This window comes from Sinohyriopsis cumingii, chromosome 18 (genome assembly GCF_028554795.1).
Source record: "Sinohyriopsis cumingii isolate HCF-2022 chromosome 18, ASM2855479v2, whole genome shotgun sequence".
NCBI classification, from domain to species: Eukaryota; Metazoa; Mollusca; class Bivalvia; order Unionida; family Unionidae; genus Sinohyriopsis; species Sinohyriopsis cumingii.
In genome coordinates this window covers 70,634,187-70,653,632 of record NC_142978.1, presented here as the reverse complement: position 1 = coordinate 70,653,632, position 19,446 = coordinate 70,634,187, and the positions used below count along the sequence as shown (strand labels likewise).

The 19,446-nt window shown below is 34.0% G+C and overlaps 1 protein-coding gene across 2 annotated transcripts in view; it reads right to left on the bottom strand.

Annotated features, from left to right (window-relative positions):
* Positions 1 to 13,168, bottom strand: part of LOC149776930 (sodium/potassium-transporting ATPase subunit beta-2-like) — a 48,344-nt gene extending 35,176 nt beyond the window's left edge. The window contains exons 1-2 of one of the 2 annotated variants that reach the window (XM_089942670.1): positions 12,989 to 13,166; positions 238 to 378 (exon numbers count right to left, since the gene is read on the bottom strand). In XM_089942670.1, coding sequence (XP_089798796.1) covers positions 238 to 378; positions 12,989 to 13,136 — 289 coding nt within the window. In that variant the 5' untranslated portion in view covers positions 13,137 to 13,166. Of the gene's footprint in view, positions 1 to 237; positions 379 to 12,988 lie in introns of both variants that reach the window. The other variant, XM_089942672.1, reaches the window with a different exon arrangement.
* Between the last annotated feature and the right edge of the window lie 6,278 nt (positions 13,169 to 19,446).

Here is a 19,446-nt window from a genome sequence, read left to right as displayed (position 1 = left end):
AAGTATTTGTTGTTTAGCTTTCGATGCAAGAAAGCATTGCAAACTTCACAAGGATGAAGGATCTACAAGTTGAGCCCCTGCATGGAGTTGAATATTAATAATATAACATTATCTTTTAAGAACTTCAAAGGAAAATGCTGCATTTCACTGGAGTTTTATCAGGCAAATTAGATGACTCTTTTGGGCAAACTTTGAGCATGTTGAATTAGGAAACAAAAATTCCTTTACAACTGTTACCTGGATTTTGTCTGAGTAAGGAATCTGGTCCTCTCAACTGTGGAACATTCCAGTCCAAGGTTTGATAAAACACTGCCATCATGGCAGCAAAAAATCCTGCCAGGCATGAGTAAAAGACCAGGTAGAAAAGACAAATCTCACCTGTAACATAAAAAACAATTGCAACTAACACTAAACTCCTAATAAAATTCTACTTTCACAAATAAAGCTTGAAACTTCAATTGCTTTTGCCAAAATGCTTTATAGATACAATATTAACTTAAAAAGTTCACACTGAAAATCTGGACAAAACAACTTTCAATTAATTAGTCTCAAGACCAATTGTACTTTACTTGTTTTGGTAGTGGGCACTTCATGATACACTAGTTAACAATAAATTCCATGAATTATGTCTTTTCTACTCCCCTGCCTTGTACAGATACATGTTTTCAATTTCAAATCACCCTGGCTTTGCCTGAGGGTAAAGAGGAGTGCAGGACTGCATGAATGTTAAACAAGAGACCTTAATTTACAGATTTTACAATCTAAGCATGGCAGCTATATCTCTCAGAGTATGGGGCTTATGAACCATGCTGAACAGAAAAACTCTATACTTAAAAATTAACCAAGAACTGCAAATAACCTTGACATTGCCAGAGAGTCAGAAGGTGGGTCAGGGAGGAACAGCGAAAGAATCCTGATACCACACTGCAAGTATGACAAAAGGCTCTACCAATGATTGGGATTTATCTTACAACCATAATGAATAAAATACGCATCAACCTCAAGTTTAATATACTCTGTGCATACACTACAAAGGCCTAGTTGCTTCTGGACTATAATGAGTGATATGGATTTTTGGTCAAATAAGGCAGTTTTGACCAAAACTAGTACTCTGCATAAACCATTACTTTCTTATTAGATTTACTATGACAATGGCCTTTATTCCACTCACCTAGTCTCCCAAAGAGTTTAGTCAAAAACTTATTGTGGAAAAAAATTAATTTACTTTATCTTTTAGCAACAATCCCCTTGAATTTTCACCTCTTTATCCTATCATCCTAAATCAACAGGTCTCTTTTACACCTTGAGTGCAAGCCCTACACAAACTGTTGTCATAACATATGGCCTTGAATTAATGGCCTTGAATTAACATTACTTGCAAACAACATTTTTCTTCTTTCAGTCCATGACCCTGACCATTAACCTTTGATCCAAAAATGTACAGTCTTCTATCTTACAAAATATGCTGGTCATTCAGAAATATGTGTGAAATCATATTGCCAACACTGAAACTTTTGTTTCAAAACCACTATACTTCAGTCAGTGACCTTGCCCTTTGCCCTAATGACCTGAAATCAAAATGCTTCTTCTCTAACCTTAGTGCAGTGCTATCCATGAAATTTGGTCCAGGTCTGAGCTGTAAAGCTAAATTATTTTGCAGAAACAATTTTTTTCCCCTTTAGACTTGAAATCAATAAGGTTTCTCCTTACCCCAAGTGTAAAAAATCCACAAAGTTTGGTAACTGTACATTGGGGAGAACTTATTGTACAGAAACATTTGTTTTCTTTTCAGTTAACCATGTGCAAGCCATTCATAATGTGTGACAACTGTAAATGTTGGACAACACAAGTTATTGTGTGCAGAAACAGAAAAATGTAACAGACACACATGGAGCAACAATACAATGTAATATTTTCTATCATGTATATTAATATAGTGGATAATCAATTATCTTTTTTTCAAATCAAAAAAGCATCATTCAGTGGGTGCGGTTCCAAGTAACTGATGTTTGCCTATAGCTTCTGATGCAATACATCTCACAATTCACTTTACTCACCTGCTTGCTTTTGGTTTTGTATTACAACATCCAAATTGCCCAACACTAAATAAACAACTTGTCTAAAACATCAAACCAAAATTGCCTTACACATTAAAAAGACTTAAAATGTATTGTTGGCTTCCAATTTTAATTCTATACACAAACTGCAAGGCCTTTTTTCAGTCTGTTTACAGTTTGGCTTTAATTAAGATTTGTGTATGACTTGCAAGTCTCTTTGTATTTTTTTTAAAAGCAAATTATTAGATCAATAAAAAGATCTACAGATAACACATAAAAGTTGTAATATTTTGTTCCAAATACGTAATTCAGATACAAGACGTGCACCAAACTACGATTCATGGAGACAACATCAAGTGACATCTGTGGTAAACTCCACAACGATGTGCTCTTTACCTGTATACGGCTTTCAATGGAATTGATAGTAAAAGAATTTGAATCAATTAATTAATTAACAGCCAGAACCAATTCCCTAAATCACAAAAAATAAAGTCTGACTCTGATCTCTGTGTTTATTCAGTATCATCTTTCGGCCAAACGACATCAAAAAGAATACAGCAGAAAACGATGTAATGAACTGTAATTACAGCTGATAGATCCTAGATTACATTACGGTAATTGCTAAAAAAAAACATTCCTTTGGGAGCTTGGCAGATCATGGTCACTTCTACGTTTGAACTCATCTTTAACAGGTCAGTAACTGGTCATTACATAGGCGTTGAAGGGTACAATAAAAAAAATATTATATGCAGATGCCTTGGAAGGTTTCACATCTTTTAAAAACTAATAAAAATAGATAGGAAATGATTAAATAGTTTGTACCTATTAGTTACTACCCTTATGTTAGCTAGGTAATTTTGTACCTGCTAGTAACTACTTTTATGTTGTTTAGGTGCTTTTGTACCTATTAGCAACTACCCTTATGTTTGAGGTTAATACTGTATCTTTTGTTACTATCAGTAGTTAAATACTCTTATGTTTGAGGTTAATCCTGTATCTCTTGTTACTATTAGTAGTTAACTACCCTTATGTTTGAGGTTAATACTGTATCTCTTGTTACTATTAGTAGTTAACTACCCTTATGTTTGAGGTTAATACTGTATCTTTTGTTACTATCAGTAGTTAAATACCCTTATGTTTGAGGTTAATACTGTATCTCTTGTTACTATTAGTAGTTAACTACCCTTATGTTTGAGGTTAATACTGTATCTCTTGTTACTATTAGTAGTTAACTACCCTTATGTTTGAGGTTAATACTGTATCTTTTGTTACTATCAGTAGTTAAATACCCTTATGTTTGAGGTTAATACTGTATCTCTTGTTACTATTAGTAGTTAACTACCCTTATGTTTGAGGTTAATACTGTATCTCTTGTTACTATTAGTAGTTAACTACCCTTATGTTTGAGGTTAATACTGTATCTCTTGTTACTATTAGTAGTTAACTACCCTTATGTTTGAGGTTAATACTGTATCTTTTGTTACTATTAGCAGTTAATTACCTTTATGTTTGAGGTTAATACTGTATCTTTTGTTACTATTAGTAGTTAACTACCCTTATGTTCGAGGTTAATACTGTATCTCTTGTTACTATTAGTAGTTAACTACCCTTATGTTTGAGGTTAATACTGTATCTCTTGTTACTATTAGTAGTTAACTACCCTTATGTTCGAGGTTAATACTGTATCTCTTGTTACTATTAGTAGTTAACTACCCTTATGTTTGAGGTTAATACTGTATCTTTTGTTACTATTAGTAGTTAATTACCCTTATGTTTGAGGTTAATACTGTATCTCTTGTTACTATTAGTAGTTAACTACCCTTATGTTTGAGGTTAATAGTGTATCTTTTGTTACTATTAGTAGTTAATTACCCTTATGTTTGAGGTTAATACTGTATCTTTTGTTACTATTAGTAGTTAATTACCCTTATGTTTGAGGTTAATACTGTATCTTTTGTTAGTTAAATACTCTTATGTTTGAGGTTAATACTGTATCTTTTGTTACTATTAGTAGTTAACTACCCTAATATGTTAGCTTTAACTACCCTAATATGTTAGCTTGGTACTTGAATACTATCTCTAAGAGCCACAACAATTAACCAAAAGCATATAATGAACAAATGGATTATTTCCGACATAAAGATATGCATTGAGATATTAACATACGCTGATACACAACATACATTTTTAAAACAAGACTTTAAAGACAGTATTGTAATACCCACATAATGATAAAATGTACACAGAATATATGTATACAATACAGATATTTACATACTTGTATGAACACACACAGACATACATACATAAATAGATACACACAGTGTTACATGCATACATAACAGAATTACATATACATATACAAAGTTTAATTTAAAAAAAAATTTAAACTTACAAATCTAAAATTCAAGGCAAGCATATAGACTTAAAAAACTTAGAGAAAGATGCAACAGCATGTCATGCAGGAAAGGATGGCCACTAAAGGACCTATGCTCTACTGTCAAAGAGGAATCCAAGAAAAGGATGGCCACAAAAGAACTACTAATGTACTGTCAAAGAGGAATCCAAGAAAGGATGGCCAAAAAAGAAGCAATGCTGTACTGTCAAAGGGGAATCCAAGAAAAGGATGGCCACAAGACAACCACTAATGTATTATCAAAGAAGAATCCAAGAAAAGGATAGCCATAAAAGAACCAATGATATACTGTCACAGAGGAATCTAAGAAAAGGACGGCCACAAAAGAACTAATGCTGTACTGTCAAAGAGGAATTCAAGAAAATGATGACCACAAAAGAACCGATGCTGTACTGTCAAAGAGGAGTTCAAGAAAAGGAAGGTCACAAAAGAACCACCAATGTACTGTTAAAGAGAAATCCAAGAAAGGATGGCTGAAAAAGAACCAATGCTGTACTGTCAAAGTGGAATCCAAGAAAAGGATGGCCGCAAAAGAACTAATGATATCCTGTCAAAGAGGAATCCAAGAAAAGGATGGCCACAAAAGAACCAATACTGTACTGTCAAAGAGGAGTTCATAAAAAGGAAGGTCACGAAAGAACCACTGACATGTACTGTTAAAGAGAAAGCCAAGAAAGGATGGCTGAAAAAGAACCAATGCTGTACTGTCAAAGAGGAATCCAAGAAAAGGATAGCCGCAAAAGAACTAATGATATCCTGTCAAAGAGGAATCCAAGAAAAGGATGGCCACAAAAGAACCAATACTGTACTGTCAAAGAGGAGTTCACGAAAAGGAAGGTCACGAAAGAACCACTGACATGTACTGTTAAAGAGAAAACCAAGAAAGGATGGCTGGAAAAAAAACAATGCTGTACTGTCAAAGAGGAGTTCAAGAAAAAGAAGGTCACAAAAAAACCTGACTACTGTGCTGTTAAAGAAAAATCCAAGAAAGGATGGCTGAAAAATAAGCAATGCTGTACTGTCAAAGAGGAATCTAAGAAAAGGATTGCCAAAAAAGAAGCATTACTGTACTGTCAAAGAGGAATCTAAGAGAGGATGGCCAAAAAAGAAGCAATTCTGTATTGTCAAAGAGGAATCCAAGAAAAGGATGGCCACAAATGAAGACAAATACAGTAGTCAAAATAGAATTTCCAGGAATCCAAGAAAAGATCATTATGTTTTTTTTATTACAGAGTACTGAACACATCCCTGATATTCACCAGAACTCGAACAGTACAAATTTGTTCACAAACTGTTCTCTGATTCTATCATCTATTCAGGAGGATTAGTGATACTATAACATGATTTTCAAGATAACCACTGTGACAACTGCACAAGATATCTGATGATTGCCACTGTCATTTAGGACCAACTAGAGAGCATAATAATTCTTAATCCCATGCTTATATGATGATCATTTCATGAAGAGTTTGCTGTGGAGCTCTTCAGACCATGTCACACATTGTGAACAACTGTCCACTGACAAAGTTCCCCAGTGGACTGCAGGCTCTGCACCTTAATGATGATGATGACAATATCAAATGACTAAAAGGACATCACCTAAGCTTTTCTGCTATACTACCAGTAGAACTATATTTGGACTAAGCACCAAATAAGCACAGATCAAAACCAATAAAACACAACAACCTTTCGAAATTTAGCTGCAAGAACTGTTCACAATTATTACAAAAAATTGGTAAGAAAGTTTGAAAAAATAAAAGAGAAACAAAAAGCTGTCTGCTGTAAAGCAAAACAAAAAGTTATTTGCATAAGACACACTTAAATGTTAAAGTGCCATCTGCTGTAAAACAAAAAGTAAGTTATTGCATAGGCCACACTAAAATGTTATCCACTCCCAAACCCACAACAACATGCTGAAGACATAACAGAGTTCACACAGTGAATATTGTTAAGTATGATTCCAGCTATGAGTAGCAAAAATGATTGAAGCACTGACCTACCTTTCTGTACTCACCATAGGTAGATCCAAAAATATTATCATACCTGAAATTATAATGACAATTATTCTCTGTATGAGGTCTAAAAGATATTCCAAGGTGCCATACCCTATATAATTGTATAAACATCCAAGGCCAAGATAAAAGGTCATTTTATATGGTTTGCTGGTAATCTTGTCATTGAGCAATTCATCATATAGTTTTTATATGATGTGTTGGCAATCATGCCATTGTAAGCAATTCATTGAAATGAATAGAGTCCTCATAGATGCAAGCAATTCATGATAGATAATTTGTATCTGGTGTGTTGGTAACCTTGCCATTGCAAGCAATTCATGATAGATAATTTGTATCTGGTGTGTTGGTAACCTTGCCATTGCAAGCAATTCATGATAGATAATTTGTATCTGGTGTGTTGGTAACCTTGCCATTGCAAGCAATTCATGATAGATAATTTGTATCTGGTGTGCTGGTAATCTTGCCATTGCAAGCAATTCATCAGAATGGATATGGAGTCCTCACAGATAAAATGAAGAGATCATAGTTGTATTATGTCTCTCATCTTATTACAAAATTTCATGCTAAGGGACAGCTTTATTGTTATACCATACATGTATTATAATTTAATGGTTATCTCAACAAAAAAAAATCTATTGTTCTGATACTTGGGATTCATGATGGTACAAGTTTCTTTTCATATAAATATTTGCATTTATGACACATTGTTGTAGCCACCCTCTCCCCTCCTGCCCCCCCCCCCATTGGGGGCCCCAAGTGGTCTAAAGCTCTCTCCGTTATGGATCACTGCCATTAAACCTCTGTCTGCATGGGTTAGTCTTGGATTCGGCCAATGTGGGTATGTGGGAAAGCTTGCCAGTAGCTTATCGTGGGTTGGTGGTTCTTTCCGGGGTTTTCCCAGGTTCTTCCTCCACCATTAATACTGGCCACCATGTATAGCCTATTGTGTGCTGAAAAATGGCGTCAAACCCTACAACAACAACAAACCCCATCACATCTATAACCATTTGAAAAATGTGCAGCAATGAGAATACCCTCAACGCAAATTTGATGGGAACATAATTGGTCATTCTGTATGAAAACTGAACGCCAGGACAAGCATTTTGCTTTTTGTGCCATAAAGAGCTTTACAGTAGCGGCTAACGTGCTAAATAGGACAAGGAACTGAATCAGGAATCAGGATGATTTCAAAGTTATACAACTCCAAACTGATTAACTTCAGAATTTAAGGAGGGACAACGTGTAGATCACTGGTGGGAATTGTTGCCAGATATCCATGTCTATCAAAGATAGTCAATATCTTTGCGGAATTTTCTTGACTGAAAAGTAGAATCTACTTTCAATCTCGTGAGGCATTATTGTGTATCTTATCAAAATATTCTTGGTGTGTTGGAATTCAGTGTAAAATAAGAGTAATTATATCATGATAAATGTTTGTCATGGCTGCTTATGGAACAAGGACTAATTTGAGAGACTACGACAGCATAATAGTTTGTGCAATCAAAAATCCAGTCTACAGTACAAGTGACATAAGGCAGGCTCCTAGCTTTTCTTTTCATAATCAAATTGTCTCAAGTGGATGCTTTTCTGTAATTTTGCATTATTTTCACGGCTGAATTTTTCAATGCAAATTAAGATTTTATATTTTATATATGTTTATGTGTTCACAGATGCCTGTGCATATGTTCCAGGCATGATACTTTGATTTTTAAAACCACTTAATTATTTAGTGTCAGATACTTCATATCATGTTGTATATACTGTATATGTTGTACATCACAGATAGAAGGCCTCAAGGTAGATTAGTTCTGTAACTAATTGAATTACCTTTTCTAAATAAAGTCATTATGATTATTATTATTATTATTATTTTTATTATCATTAACTCCCATTTCTCTTGCCTTGGATGTCATATAATTACAACATCAGTATAATTGTTTTCATGCACACTTAAATATCATCTTGGTTAATAAAGTCCTGTTTAATTCATATCCATCATTTTTTTAAAACCTGCTGAAATGTCTAAAACATTAAAAAAATTCAGTAAAATACTATATAATGATCAAAATTTTAGTGAAATCTTACAAAAGTTTTAGTCAATTTTTTGGTGAAACCTCACAAATATTTCAAAGAAATTTGAGTCAGACCTCAACATAATTTCAATGAAAGTTTTGGTCAAAATATTTGTGAAATCTCACCAAACTTTTAAGTAAAATGAAAAATAGTTAAGTGATGCCATGGTGGATTAGATTTTGTATGCAAAATGAAAATGGCATTGCCCCTTAGGACAAGAAAAACCTAAATCTTATTTGATAATATCTGTCAAAGTAAAATTTATGATCCATTTTAAAAATTACTGTGAATATTTATCATTGATTCCCAATAATGCCTAAAAATCATTAGGCAGTTTAATAGAAATCTGAAGTATATTTTTGATGGTTTAGGCAGAAATTGCTTAAAAAACCCGTCTGAAATCCGCCTTGACATTTTCATTATTGGATGTGGTTTCTGCAGGTATTTCCATCTAATTAGGCAGAAGTAAAGATTCTGCCTAGTAACAGTAATTTGCATATTTCGAGCTATATTCGACCCTGAATCTGCCTAAAAGTGATAAGGGGAATCTAGACTAAATAAGCGGAATAAACAGATTCCGCCTAGTAGACGGAATAAACAAGTTCAAACCCTTGACCTCCTGCATCCAAGGCAGATGCTCCAACCACCTTGGCAACCAGAGCAGTCTGGTTTTGAAAAAGTAACTACGAGCAAGTGTCAGTATTTTAGTTACTAATTGTTAGTTTTTGTCACAAAATGTCACTAATAGAAACTTTCTAATTGTAATATTAAGGTACGGAAAGCGACACATTGATCTTACTATCACTAAATGACCCACTAATGCTTGGGGAAAATTACATAGCAGTAAACTTGAGGGGTTCAATACAAGTGTTCAGTACATCACCGGCTATACAAGGTGGTCAGTGTATTTGGTGGAAGAAGAATCCGGGAAGGTGGTTGGAGCATCTGCCTTGGATGCAGGAGGTCAAGGGTTCGAACCCTGGCTGAGTCATAGCAAAGAGTTATAAAAATGGTACTAGCAGCTTCCTAACTTGTCGCACAGCATTAAGATGTTTGTGTTAGGACTGGTTGGCCTTATGTCAGGATAATGTGACTGGGTGGGAACATAATACTGCATGTCTGCGACATTATGCCCCAGTGCTAGACAAAACTCTAAATCGCCATGCTGCAGACATGACAGCATATGACTACAACTGTTAAAGCTCCATTAAAAATCTAAATCACATACACTCACTTTTTCAAAACCTAAATATTAAGTAATGTCTAAGCAATATTCACAGTTTTGTCATGCAGCTAAATATAGGCAGAATTTGTGTATTTGGGTACATATATAAAAAATAAACACTTGACAGGTTGGAAAAAAATAAATTCATCAAATGTAAAGATTTCACCTGCAATAACAGGAATAGATGACAAATATTAGAGATTGCTACAGCAAAGAGAAAAAACACAATAGAATAAAGACAAAGAAAAGTGGAAGAAAGTCTAGCTAAAACAGAAGAAGAAAAAAAAAATCAATATATTAAGTGTAAAATTTGATTTAAATCAAGTTAAAATTTTATATATATATATATATATATATATATATATATATATATATATATATATATATATATATATGTATGTGTGTGTGTGTGTGTTTAATATGAATTGGTGAATTGATTACTTTACTTTCAAGCGTTATATTGATTAGTTTATTTAGGTTAGATATTAAAAACAAAGAACAGCATCAAAATGTCTAATAATTATTTATGAGGAAATACCTCAGAAAGAACCACCAACACACGAGAAGCTAGTACTGGCATGCTTTCACACATACCTACATTGGCCAAACCCAAGACAGCTGGCAATGATCCTTAAGTTGATCACTTTAGACCACTTCCACTTGGGGCCCCCATGATTTATTGTAACAGACCTAAATGTTCTGCAACAATGAACTTTTGACCCTCATCCAGGTTTTCTTTTATGTCTATGCTTTTTACATAAATCTTGTTGACTTAGTCATTCTTGCTTTAACATTAAGCTGTATTATTGTTGTGCAGTATTTTCATTTGGGTGAAATTATTTAATTTAATTATTCTTCTCTGAAATTACAAGTGCTCTTAAAAAATATTTTCAGACAGACAGACTTGGAATTGTAGTGAATTCAAACTTGGATTATACTATGATGACCCAACAAAAGACTGTTGACCCATCACCAAGACACAGGCCATCACAGGTACATCAACGCTGGACTAATTTTGGAATATCACTAAAGTTTATTCAGAACTTTCTTCATTAGGACTTGCATTAGTAATTCTAGGATTATGTGCGATTTAATTTCCAATACTGTCAGTTCTTTCTTTTACATTTTACTTTGTAGTATAGGAAAGTAAGCCAAATTTTCCAAAGCTAGTTGCTTCTCACTTTTCTTTTATTTTAGACAATAGAGCCATAATAATCTAGAAGTTTTAAGGTAAACTCACAAGAATGTATGCAGTAACCCAGTTTCTCCATTACTCATTTATACAGAGAATTTTGTATATAGAAAAGTCTTCAACTGGCAAGCTCTATTTCTTGTGACAAGTTCTTGTCACAGTTAGTCCTACAGCGTGTCAAGGGAATAATATTCAAAGATATTAATCAGTATAGTGTTATTTTGAGGAGAAAAAAAATATTACTATCACTTATAACTAATATTTGCCCCAAGAACATTGTCTGGCATTGTAATTTATCAATTCTCAGTAGGCCAAATTTGTTTTCTATTTTGGATTTTTGAAAATAAATAAATAGCAAACTAATTAAGTTTTCCCTCTGCGAAAGTATGTTTACTGTTTCACTAACTTTTTGAAGATAACAGTCTGCCTGAAAACAAAAGTACAATCATTGTCAATTTATTTAAAATAAATTTAAATTAATAACAAAATAGAATAACAATTTTATCTAACAAGTCCCGCAAACTCACAATTTAATTGTACTCTTTAAAACTTGTATAGCTTGATATTCTTTTCAATTTGATTAATTTCTAACATTTTTGGACAATAAAAAATTAACCCAACAGTTTTAGAAAACATACTTGTATTTGTATACATATTTTAAATTAAATATATTTGTATACATATTTTAAATTAAATATATCATAATTAAATGTTCTTTCTTCTTTTCATAACTTAGAAAAATATAACATTGATCATTTATTACTAGTTTCAAACAATTTACTAGGAATAAATTTATTAATAGCTTGTAGTGCGATACAATTAATGCGTTTCATATTTACTGTCAAATTTTCAAGGGGGGTACATATATTTTAGACTGCATTTAATCAAATTTCTTGACTATTTGATACAGCTGTTTAAACTATCCTGAGAGCACACAATAACGAATACACTGTTCAATTTTCGTTATTTAATTACAGTCAATTATGTAAAAATATTGTTATTATTTACATGTAATTTATAAATGCCTTTAACAATTGCATTAAGTTTGACACAAGTAAAACTGTTATATCTTAACCATCAGTCAATAATGTTTTCAAGATTCTTTTTAAAAAAATTCACTGTGGGCTTTCCAACCCTTTCCATCGATTACTGAAAAAAAGAAGCTATAACATTACTGTGTATAAAGTGGTGGACAAAATGAGAATTATAAAAAATATTCTAAAATTAAGGCTTATAGCTTAAAAATTGATTTTAATTGACTACTCTTTATTTACATTATATATGCAAACAAGGTGTCTGGAGCGATTAGTTATTGTTCATAGATCGACAATGCGTCCAAAACGCGTAAAACTTTCATCTTATTGTGGGATGCACAAGATATCATTCGCATTAATGGCGGTTTCTAACGTAAAAAAAGTCGTACGGGTCATATATGCGTTCGGAATCATTTATTTCAGTAATGGGTATCATTTTCTTAGAATTTTATTATACATGCTTTAATTTCAATTATTCACTTATTTTGTCCCACATATATCCATATTCCTTTAGAAAGTCATTAGTTACGTGCACGGAGAAGTACCTAGGGCAAAATCAATTTTAACGTAGTGGATACTTTTGGACGAGGTCAACCTACAGGCGTAATCCAGTCCAGTACGCACTGAATTTGTACTACCCTATGTTGTGACGATTAGTCTGGACGAGCTCTTTTTCTTGACCCGCTCAGTACCTGGCAACCACTGTTAAAATTCCATAGCAATCGATCCTTTTCGTCTTGAAGTGTCTTCATGACAATTAAGGTGCACAAAATCAAAAGAAAGCAATCGGCCTGTAACCGTATAGACAGGTTGGACAGACACCTCCCCCAGCACTCTGTCCATTGATATATATTCATTGTTTTCTTCGTAACGAGCCACTGTAACTCAAGTGACCTATATTTGTTTCTAAATCGATGCGCGGCAGTCACCTATACCCTCAATTAAAGGCGAATAAAATATACAAGTTCATACTAACCCCAGCTTCGAGCAGTTCTTCCAAGTACTGTGCTTTCCTCTTGGTCGAAAAGAAAAGTTGCAAAATCTTGAAACCGACTCCTCAGCGTGGGTTTTTGATACCCTGAAACTGTTGGGTCCACAGCCGTGCTTCCAACAGTGGATGCCATTTTGCTGTACTACAACGGAACGATCTGGTCTGCGTATAATTTGCATATCATGACCTACCACACTTGATTCGTCGGTAACCGGTGTACATTTGATTGATAACCGCTCATCAGGCGACTCAACATAACTGTGTCAACCCCGACTTCTGATGTCTGGTGTCGCTTTCGGTTTAGAAAAGTCGCTATATATGTATTATAATCGAGGGCAGTGCTGTCCAACCCGCGGCCCGCGGGCTGATTTTAAATGGCCCGCCAGAGCTCGAACACCTATATAGTCGTTGCTTTCTAGTTTTCTGCTGCGGCCCTCGGCTTCAAGAAAAACATTTTTCAGTGGCCCATGGTGTCAAAAAGGTTGGACAGCACCAATCTAAGATACCGTTTGGTAAATTAAAATGAACGTGCAAAATCATGCACAACAAACCTACACAACATTACAGGTACAAATAGCGCGATAACGATACCGATATGAAGTATGAGTATTGATTATTAGTACTAGACCTTAGCCAGCATCTTTGAAACGTTATTGTTAATTCTCCATCGTGTTTCTCCAAAGCATGAACTCAGAAATTAGTGAATCGACAAATGAAAGTAAGACAGGCTCCTAGCGTCAAGCGGTCTGTGCAGGCAATGGCGTTGTCAACCTACGTGACTGCAGTATTAACCAAGCGTATTGCGTTCTTTCAATCTGATTAAAACCAGATCTCCGCTGTTTTAGGTAGATCCGATTTTAATAAGATTTGTGTTATTTCCATATATTACCAATACTCCATACGGTCATGCATTCTGTCCTGCCTCGTCTGACGTATCCTGCTTATATATATATATATAAACTGTATAAAAAAATCTATCAGAGAATCATTTCCTAGTTGGCTGGTAAGATCTGCGATGAAAGGCAAACTAGTGATAGGGCTTGTAATTAATCAACCAATTAATTGAATCGATTTATTATAGCCTAATTGGATATTAAAGGGGTAGAGCAGCGATTAGTAAACTCCCTGATGCAGCAGGAGTTACACGTTCTGTTGTTGAAAATTGGTTAGCATGACAGGCAATATGGCAAATTTATTACCGCCATTTAAAAAAAAAATCAGTACGCAAATTTTGATGTCAGCTTTCCTAATGAAGTTCATCAAGCAGACATTTTGTTTTTACCACACGATACCTTTAAAACCGGTAGTCGTCAATTATGCACATACAAATACGCGTTGACTGCCGTTGACATTGCAAGTAGGTATGAAGAAGCAGAACCATTATCAACTAAAGCAGCAACTGAAGTTGCATTTGCGTTTGAACTAATTTTTCGACGTGGTGGTCTACGATGGCCACAGTTACTACAGGTTGATCCTGTCAAGGAATGTCTTTGTGCAGTATCGTCTCTGATGAAAAAACATAACGTCAAAATCAGACGAGGACATACCGCAATTCATCACGATGAGGCAATTGTTGAACGATTTAATCAAACACTTGCTGAGCAATTGTTTAAATACCAGTATGCGAAGGAAATAATTCAGAAAGACAAGAGATCTCGTGAATGGGTTGCAAGACTAACAAGTATAATAGCTGCATTAAATAATGAAATTACTCGTGCAATTTCTATGAAACCTACCATTGCAAACACACAAAAAACATATTCCAATACAAACGACATAATCCTTTCTCAAAACAACCAGTACTAGGTAATGTGACTGTAATATATTTATATGAACCTGGTGAACTTGAAGGTGTGACGACACATAACATTTCCAGTGTGGTAAGATCCACAGGTAGACCTGCAATATACAGACTAGATTCAACTGTTCCTCAACGTGGATTTGTACGCGAACAGTTACAAGTAATTCCTGAATTACAAGTAATTCACTTTTGTAAACTAGCACCTCGACGTCGATTACATTTAAGACAGAACATCATCACGTTTTCCGTGTCTGACCAAGACTACTATTAATTCTATCTACGGTAAACTGACTTGGATTATTGTTTTAATACTGCCACAACATTACTGTGTTACAGCTCACACAATGATTATTCTGCCGTTGTTTCAGTGTCATGATAAATTCAACATCGAGATCAAAGTCGCGTTTATTTTTTTTGTCACCTTGTTTATAACTAGCTAAAAATATTTTACGTCGCCGCTATTGCTAGCAGTTTGATTATTATTTTCTGTAAAGTCCACTATAACCCTCCGCATCTGAGGCATTCTTCTGAGGCATTCTTCTGACTCGAGACACTGCGAGATAAGCTAAATCTGACCATTCAATACCATCATCAACAATCCAAATATTAGTATCCGAAATAGTTAATCCTTGTGACGAATGAATCATTAGAGCAGATCCTAGAGCGTGTCCATAGAGTTTTGTCCAACGTTAACGCGCTCTCAATAAAACAATATCATTTAACACAAGATTTTGTTTACTACCGCAACCTGTAATTTCAACGTCAATATTTTGCCATCGAGTATCTTCTGGGCGATAACACAATGGTACAGGTAGATTTGAATTTTTTTTTTATTTAACAGAAATAATTGTTGTTGAAGTGTATCATGAACTATCTTTCTACTTGCAAATATTAAGTCATCTGGTCTCCATATATTCCAAAAATTGTTCATAGGAGTTTCTGAAATTATCTCATGCATTATTTCACAATTAACTTTATTTTTGGTTGTAGTCTGATTAATTTCTTATCTCTCTTAATTCTGGATCATCATCAGTTTTATCCTTTTAATAATCCACAAACTTTTTCTGCCATTCATGTGGAGAAAATTCAACAAAAGGTGGCGGTCGACTATGATCGCCACAGATGATAACATCAGTATTTTTCGTCAACAACCAATCAATAAATATTTGTAATGTTTCCAGCGACACTATACATATTTCATCCCAGATAATAATCTTCGGAATATATTTTTCGCCCATTCGTTCAGGAGCCCATGTATCTCCCTTCCATCGGAAGATGCTGTAATAAGTATGAGATTTAACTCCTCGTTCGTTCATTTCTCAGCGAGTCTATGTGAAGGGGTTAACACAATTATATCAAGTCCACGAAATAATTCGATCACACGTGTTCTTTTACCAGAACCCCCCGGTCCATTAAAATGAACTTTCTTATGTCTGGTCACGGATCATATACCGATGACGCAGATGACCAGTCTGATATTTGATTATTTTTTAAATAAATATCGTTGATTTTAAAGTCGGCAGATTCAGAATAACTAAGTATATTTTCTTTTTTGGTTTTATCCTCCATTCGCCCCATGATGCATCAGCCTCGATATGTAGTTGTTCTAGCAATCCTGTATTATTTTATTGACATAAAATGAATATGTGTCGCCTCTAACAGCGGTATTAGGAAATATATTTATCATCGATAAAAAAAAAACATTTATCGAAATGTACGTGAGCATTGAAGATCTTAAATGAGTAACCTGCTGTGACTCACCGTCAGTGGAACTCACGATTGTACCTAATTTAGTTCCGTCCGATAAGTTAACATTACTTCGACTTATAAACGTGTTTCTCTCCGTTCTGTCAGTAATTATAAAATCGAGTTCAGCATCGTCTATAATTAATCTTGTCCAATATCGTTTATGATCATATAATCCCCCTTGCGTAAATTTACCAATTATTTTCCTGTCAAGATCTTTTGTGATTTAATTCTCAAAATCAATTATATCAGCATTTTCATCATCAGAATATTTCTTTTCTTGTGTTAACCAAACTAATTTCTGCGCACAATATGATATAATTGCTTCACTTACAATCAACAATATCGATATTTTTAAATCAAGCATATATAGTAATACAACTTTGCAGCCCGACCGCGTTCGCTATAATGTTTTCCAAACCAAACAGCAACAATCGGATGAAGACCTTCGGCAAACATAAATAATGTGATTCATGCAAATCCTGTTATACCAAAATCCCTTAGAGATGCCTTTATCGATAACGTGGTGATCTCGTGTGTCCAAATCTCTTAAAATATGCTGAACACTCTCCCATTCAAAGAAAACTTCCGGGATAACATGCAACCATATCAATCGAGATAATATTCTTCTAATCGTGTCTGGTATTCCATAATCCACTGTGCCCGTATTCGACACAGCTTGATATTATATCATCGAGAAAATCAAACCCAGTTGGTTTCCATGAATTTTTCTCTCAAGCAAAACGAGCCGCGACTGACGAAATCGTACAATTATGAGCAACCTTTCCTGATCGTTGGTGTATTTCGACGTACGATCTTTCATTTTTGTGTGAAGAAATTCTTTTCGATAAATCTCACCATTAAGTTTTACAAACTGATCAAATTTATTTTCTACGTAGCAGATACTTCCATCATGTTTAATTAATTCGCCATTATTTTCTTCAGAACTCTGAAATAACCATACTGATACATGATCTTTATTATTTATTTCGTTAATAAAATCAAATATATCTCCTTGGTAAAATCTTACGGTTCTATCTCTTGGAAATATTGTTATAGCAGAAGTCCATGCATGCGCATTATGTTCAACGATATTTATCGGAACACCTATTGATAAAAGTATGATACTTCACCAGTTGTTGTTTTTACCATTATTGGGAATTTTAGTATTTTTACTAACTTAGTAACATTATTTATTGTATCTTTAATATCGCGTGTGTGAAGTGTTCGGTAATTCGCTCGGCTACACAATTTAGCGTCAAACATTTCATTGGTTTGAGATCATCAACGCTAGGCTTATCATTCATCGGATATAATGCATAAATAACTGCAGTCACATGATACGCTCGTTCATAATACGGTTTGCCAATACCAGTCAACATTCCAGGTTTGGAATTTTTATTTAACTTTAAATTATCTTCAGTGTGATGTAATCGAACAGGGTCACGTTTGTCTCGGATAATCGTAGTATCGTTTACTTCCGCGTTATCTATCGCTTCAATGAATTTTACTCTAATAATATATTTGATTGTCGAGATAATTAATAATCGTCGCCACTCGTTGGTCATTTATTGTAGCATCGATAACACCTTCGGTGTTGCGCACGATTCTGAGAATTGACCACACATGAGCTGCACCATCACCGCGAAATTCTTTCTTAGCGTCATTAATATTTTTGATCAGAGTTTTCGTCGTATCCACCAGAGCTCACCTCGGCAAGTCAGGAGTTCTTCTGTCAAAATCGAATCTAGCTTTAGATAATCTCTCAAACTCATCTATATTGTAATTAAGAAAAATGTATTTTGCATTTAAGAATATATATATATATATATATATATATATATATATATATATATATATATATATATATATATATATATATATATATATATATATATATATATATATATATGACCAAAACCTCTTTGAAGTGTGGTGTTGTGACCAGAGGAGAAACGCGGTTGTGTGTGCAATGTGGTAGTAAAAAAGAAATAACACCGGCAATAATGACAAGGTCATAAAAAACGCTGAAGACTATCTCGCCAGATTTTCACTTCAGCAATAAAAACATTATTTAGGCAAATAATAGTATTATATAAAATGAAGCAAAATGAATTTGTGAAACATCCCATCATTAAGGATTATGAAGCATCTCGAGATGGTATCATCAAGAACTGTTGATTAATACTTGTTATCTCAAATTCAGTGCTGGGAGAAGAAAAAAAATTCTGTCATAAATTTATTTACGAGTGTTTTCATTGACTAATCTAAAAGGTTTTTGTGATTGATCATATTGATTCAGGTCCGAAAATAACTCTTTAAATAATTTACGAGCTATTACACACAGTCAGAATTGCAAATTTTGTGGTACAAGTAAACACATAAAATTTGCAAGGAGAGCTATTTAATTTATGAACGTAGAGACTGGTGAAGAAATAATACTCCAATCAATAAATGCAGTGGTAAATAATTTGATATTTTTCCCAGCTTCAGTACACAGTGTCGCAACTAATATTAATAATTTGGCTTATTCAAAGAAATTTAAACAAAAATAGTATTTTAGTATCTCAGATGCAAACACTCCGGTTGAAGGGAGATAACTTTGCCAGGTAAAAGATAGAACTATTAAAAAGTTATCTGGTTTGGCGATCTAGGGATCCACATGGGGTTTGTGCAGTCCTTAGATAAACATTGTAAATATTTCGTATCGCCCTTTGGTTTGGATGGAATGTCGTTTGGCATTCTAGAATTTATTTGGGTTTTTTAACTTCCTTAGATCTAAGATTGCCTATACTATAAACATTTTTAATAATATATATTTATTATAGAACGAATTTCGAAAATATTAATGCTATTTTTCTATAATTCAAATTTTCCAACATGACGATATAAACAT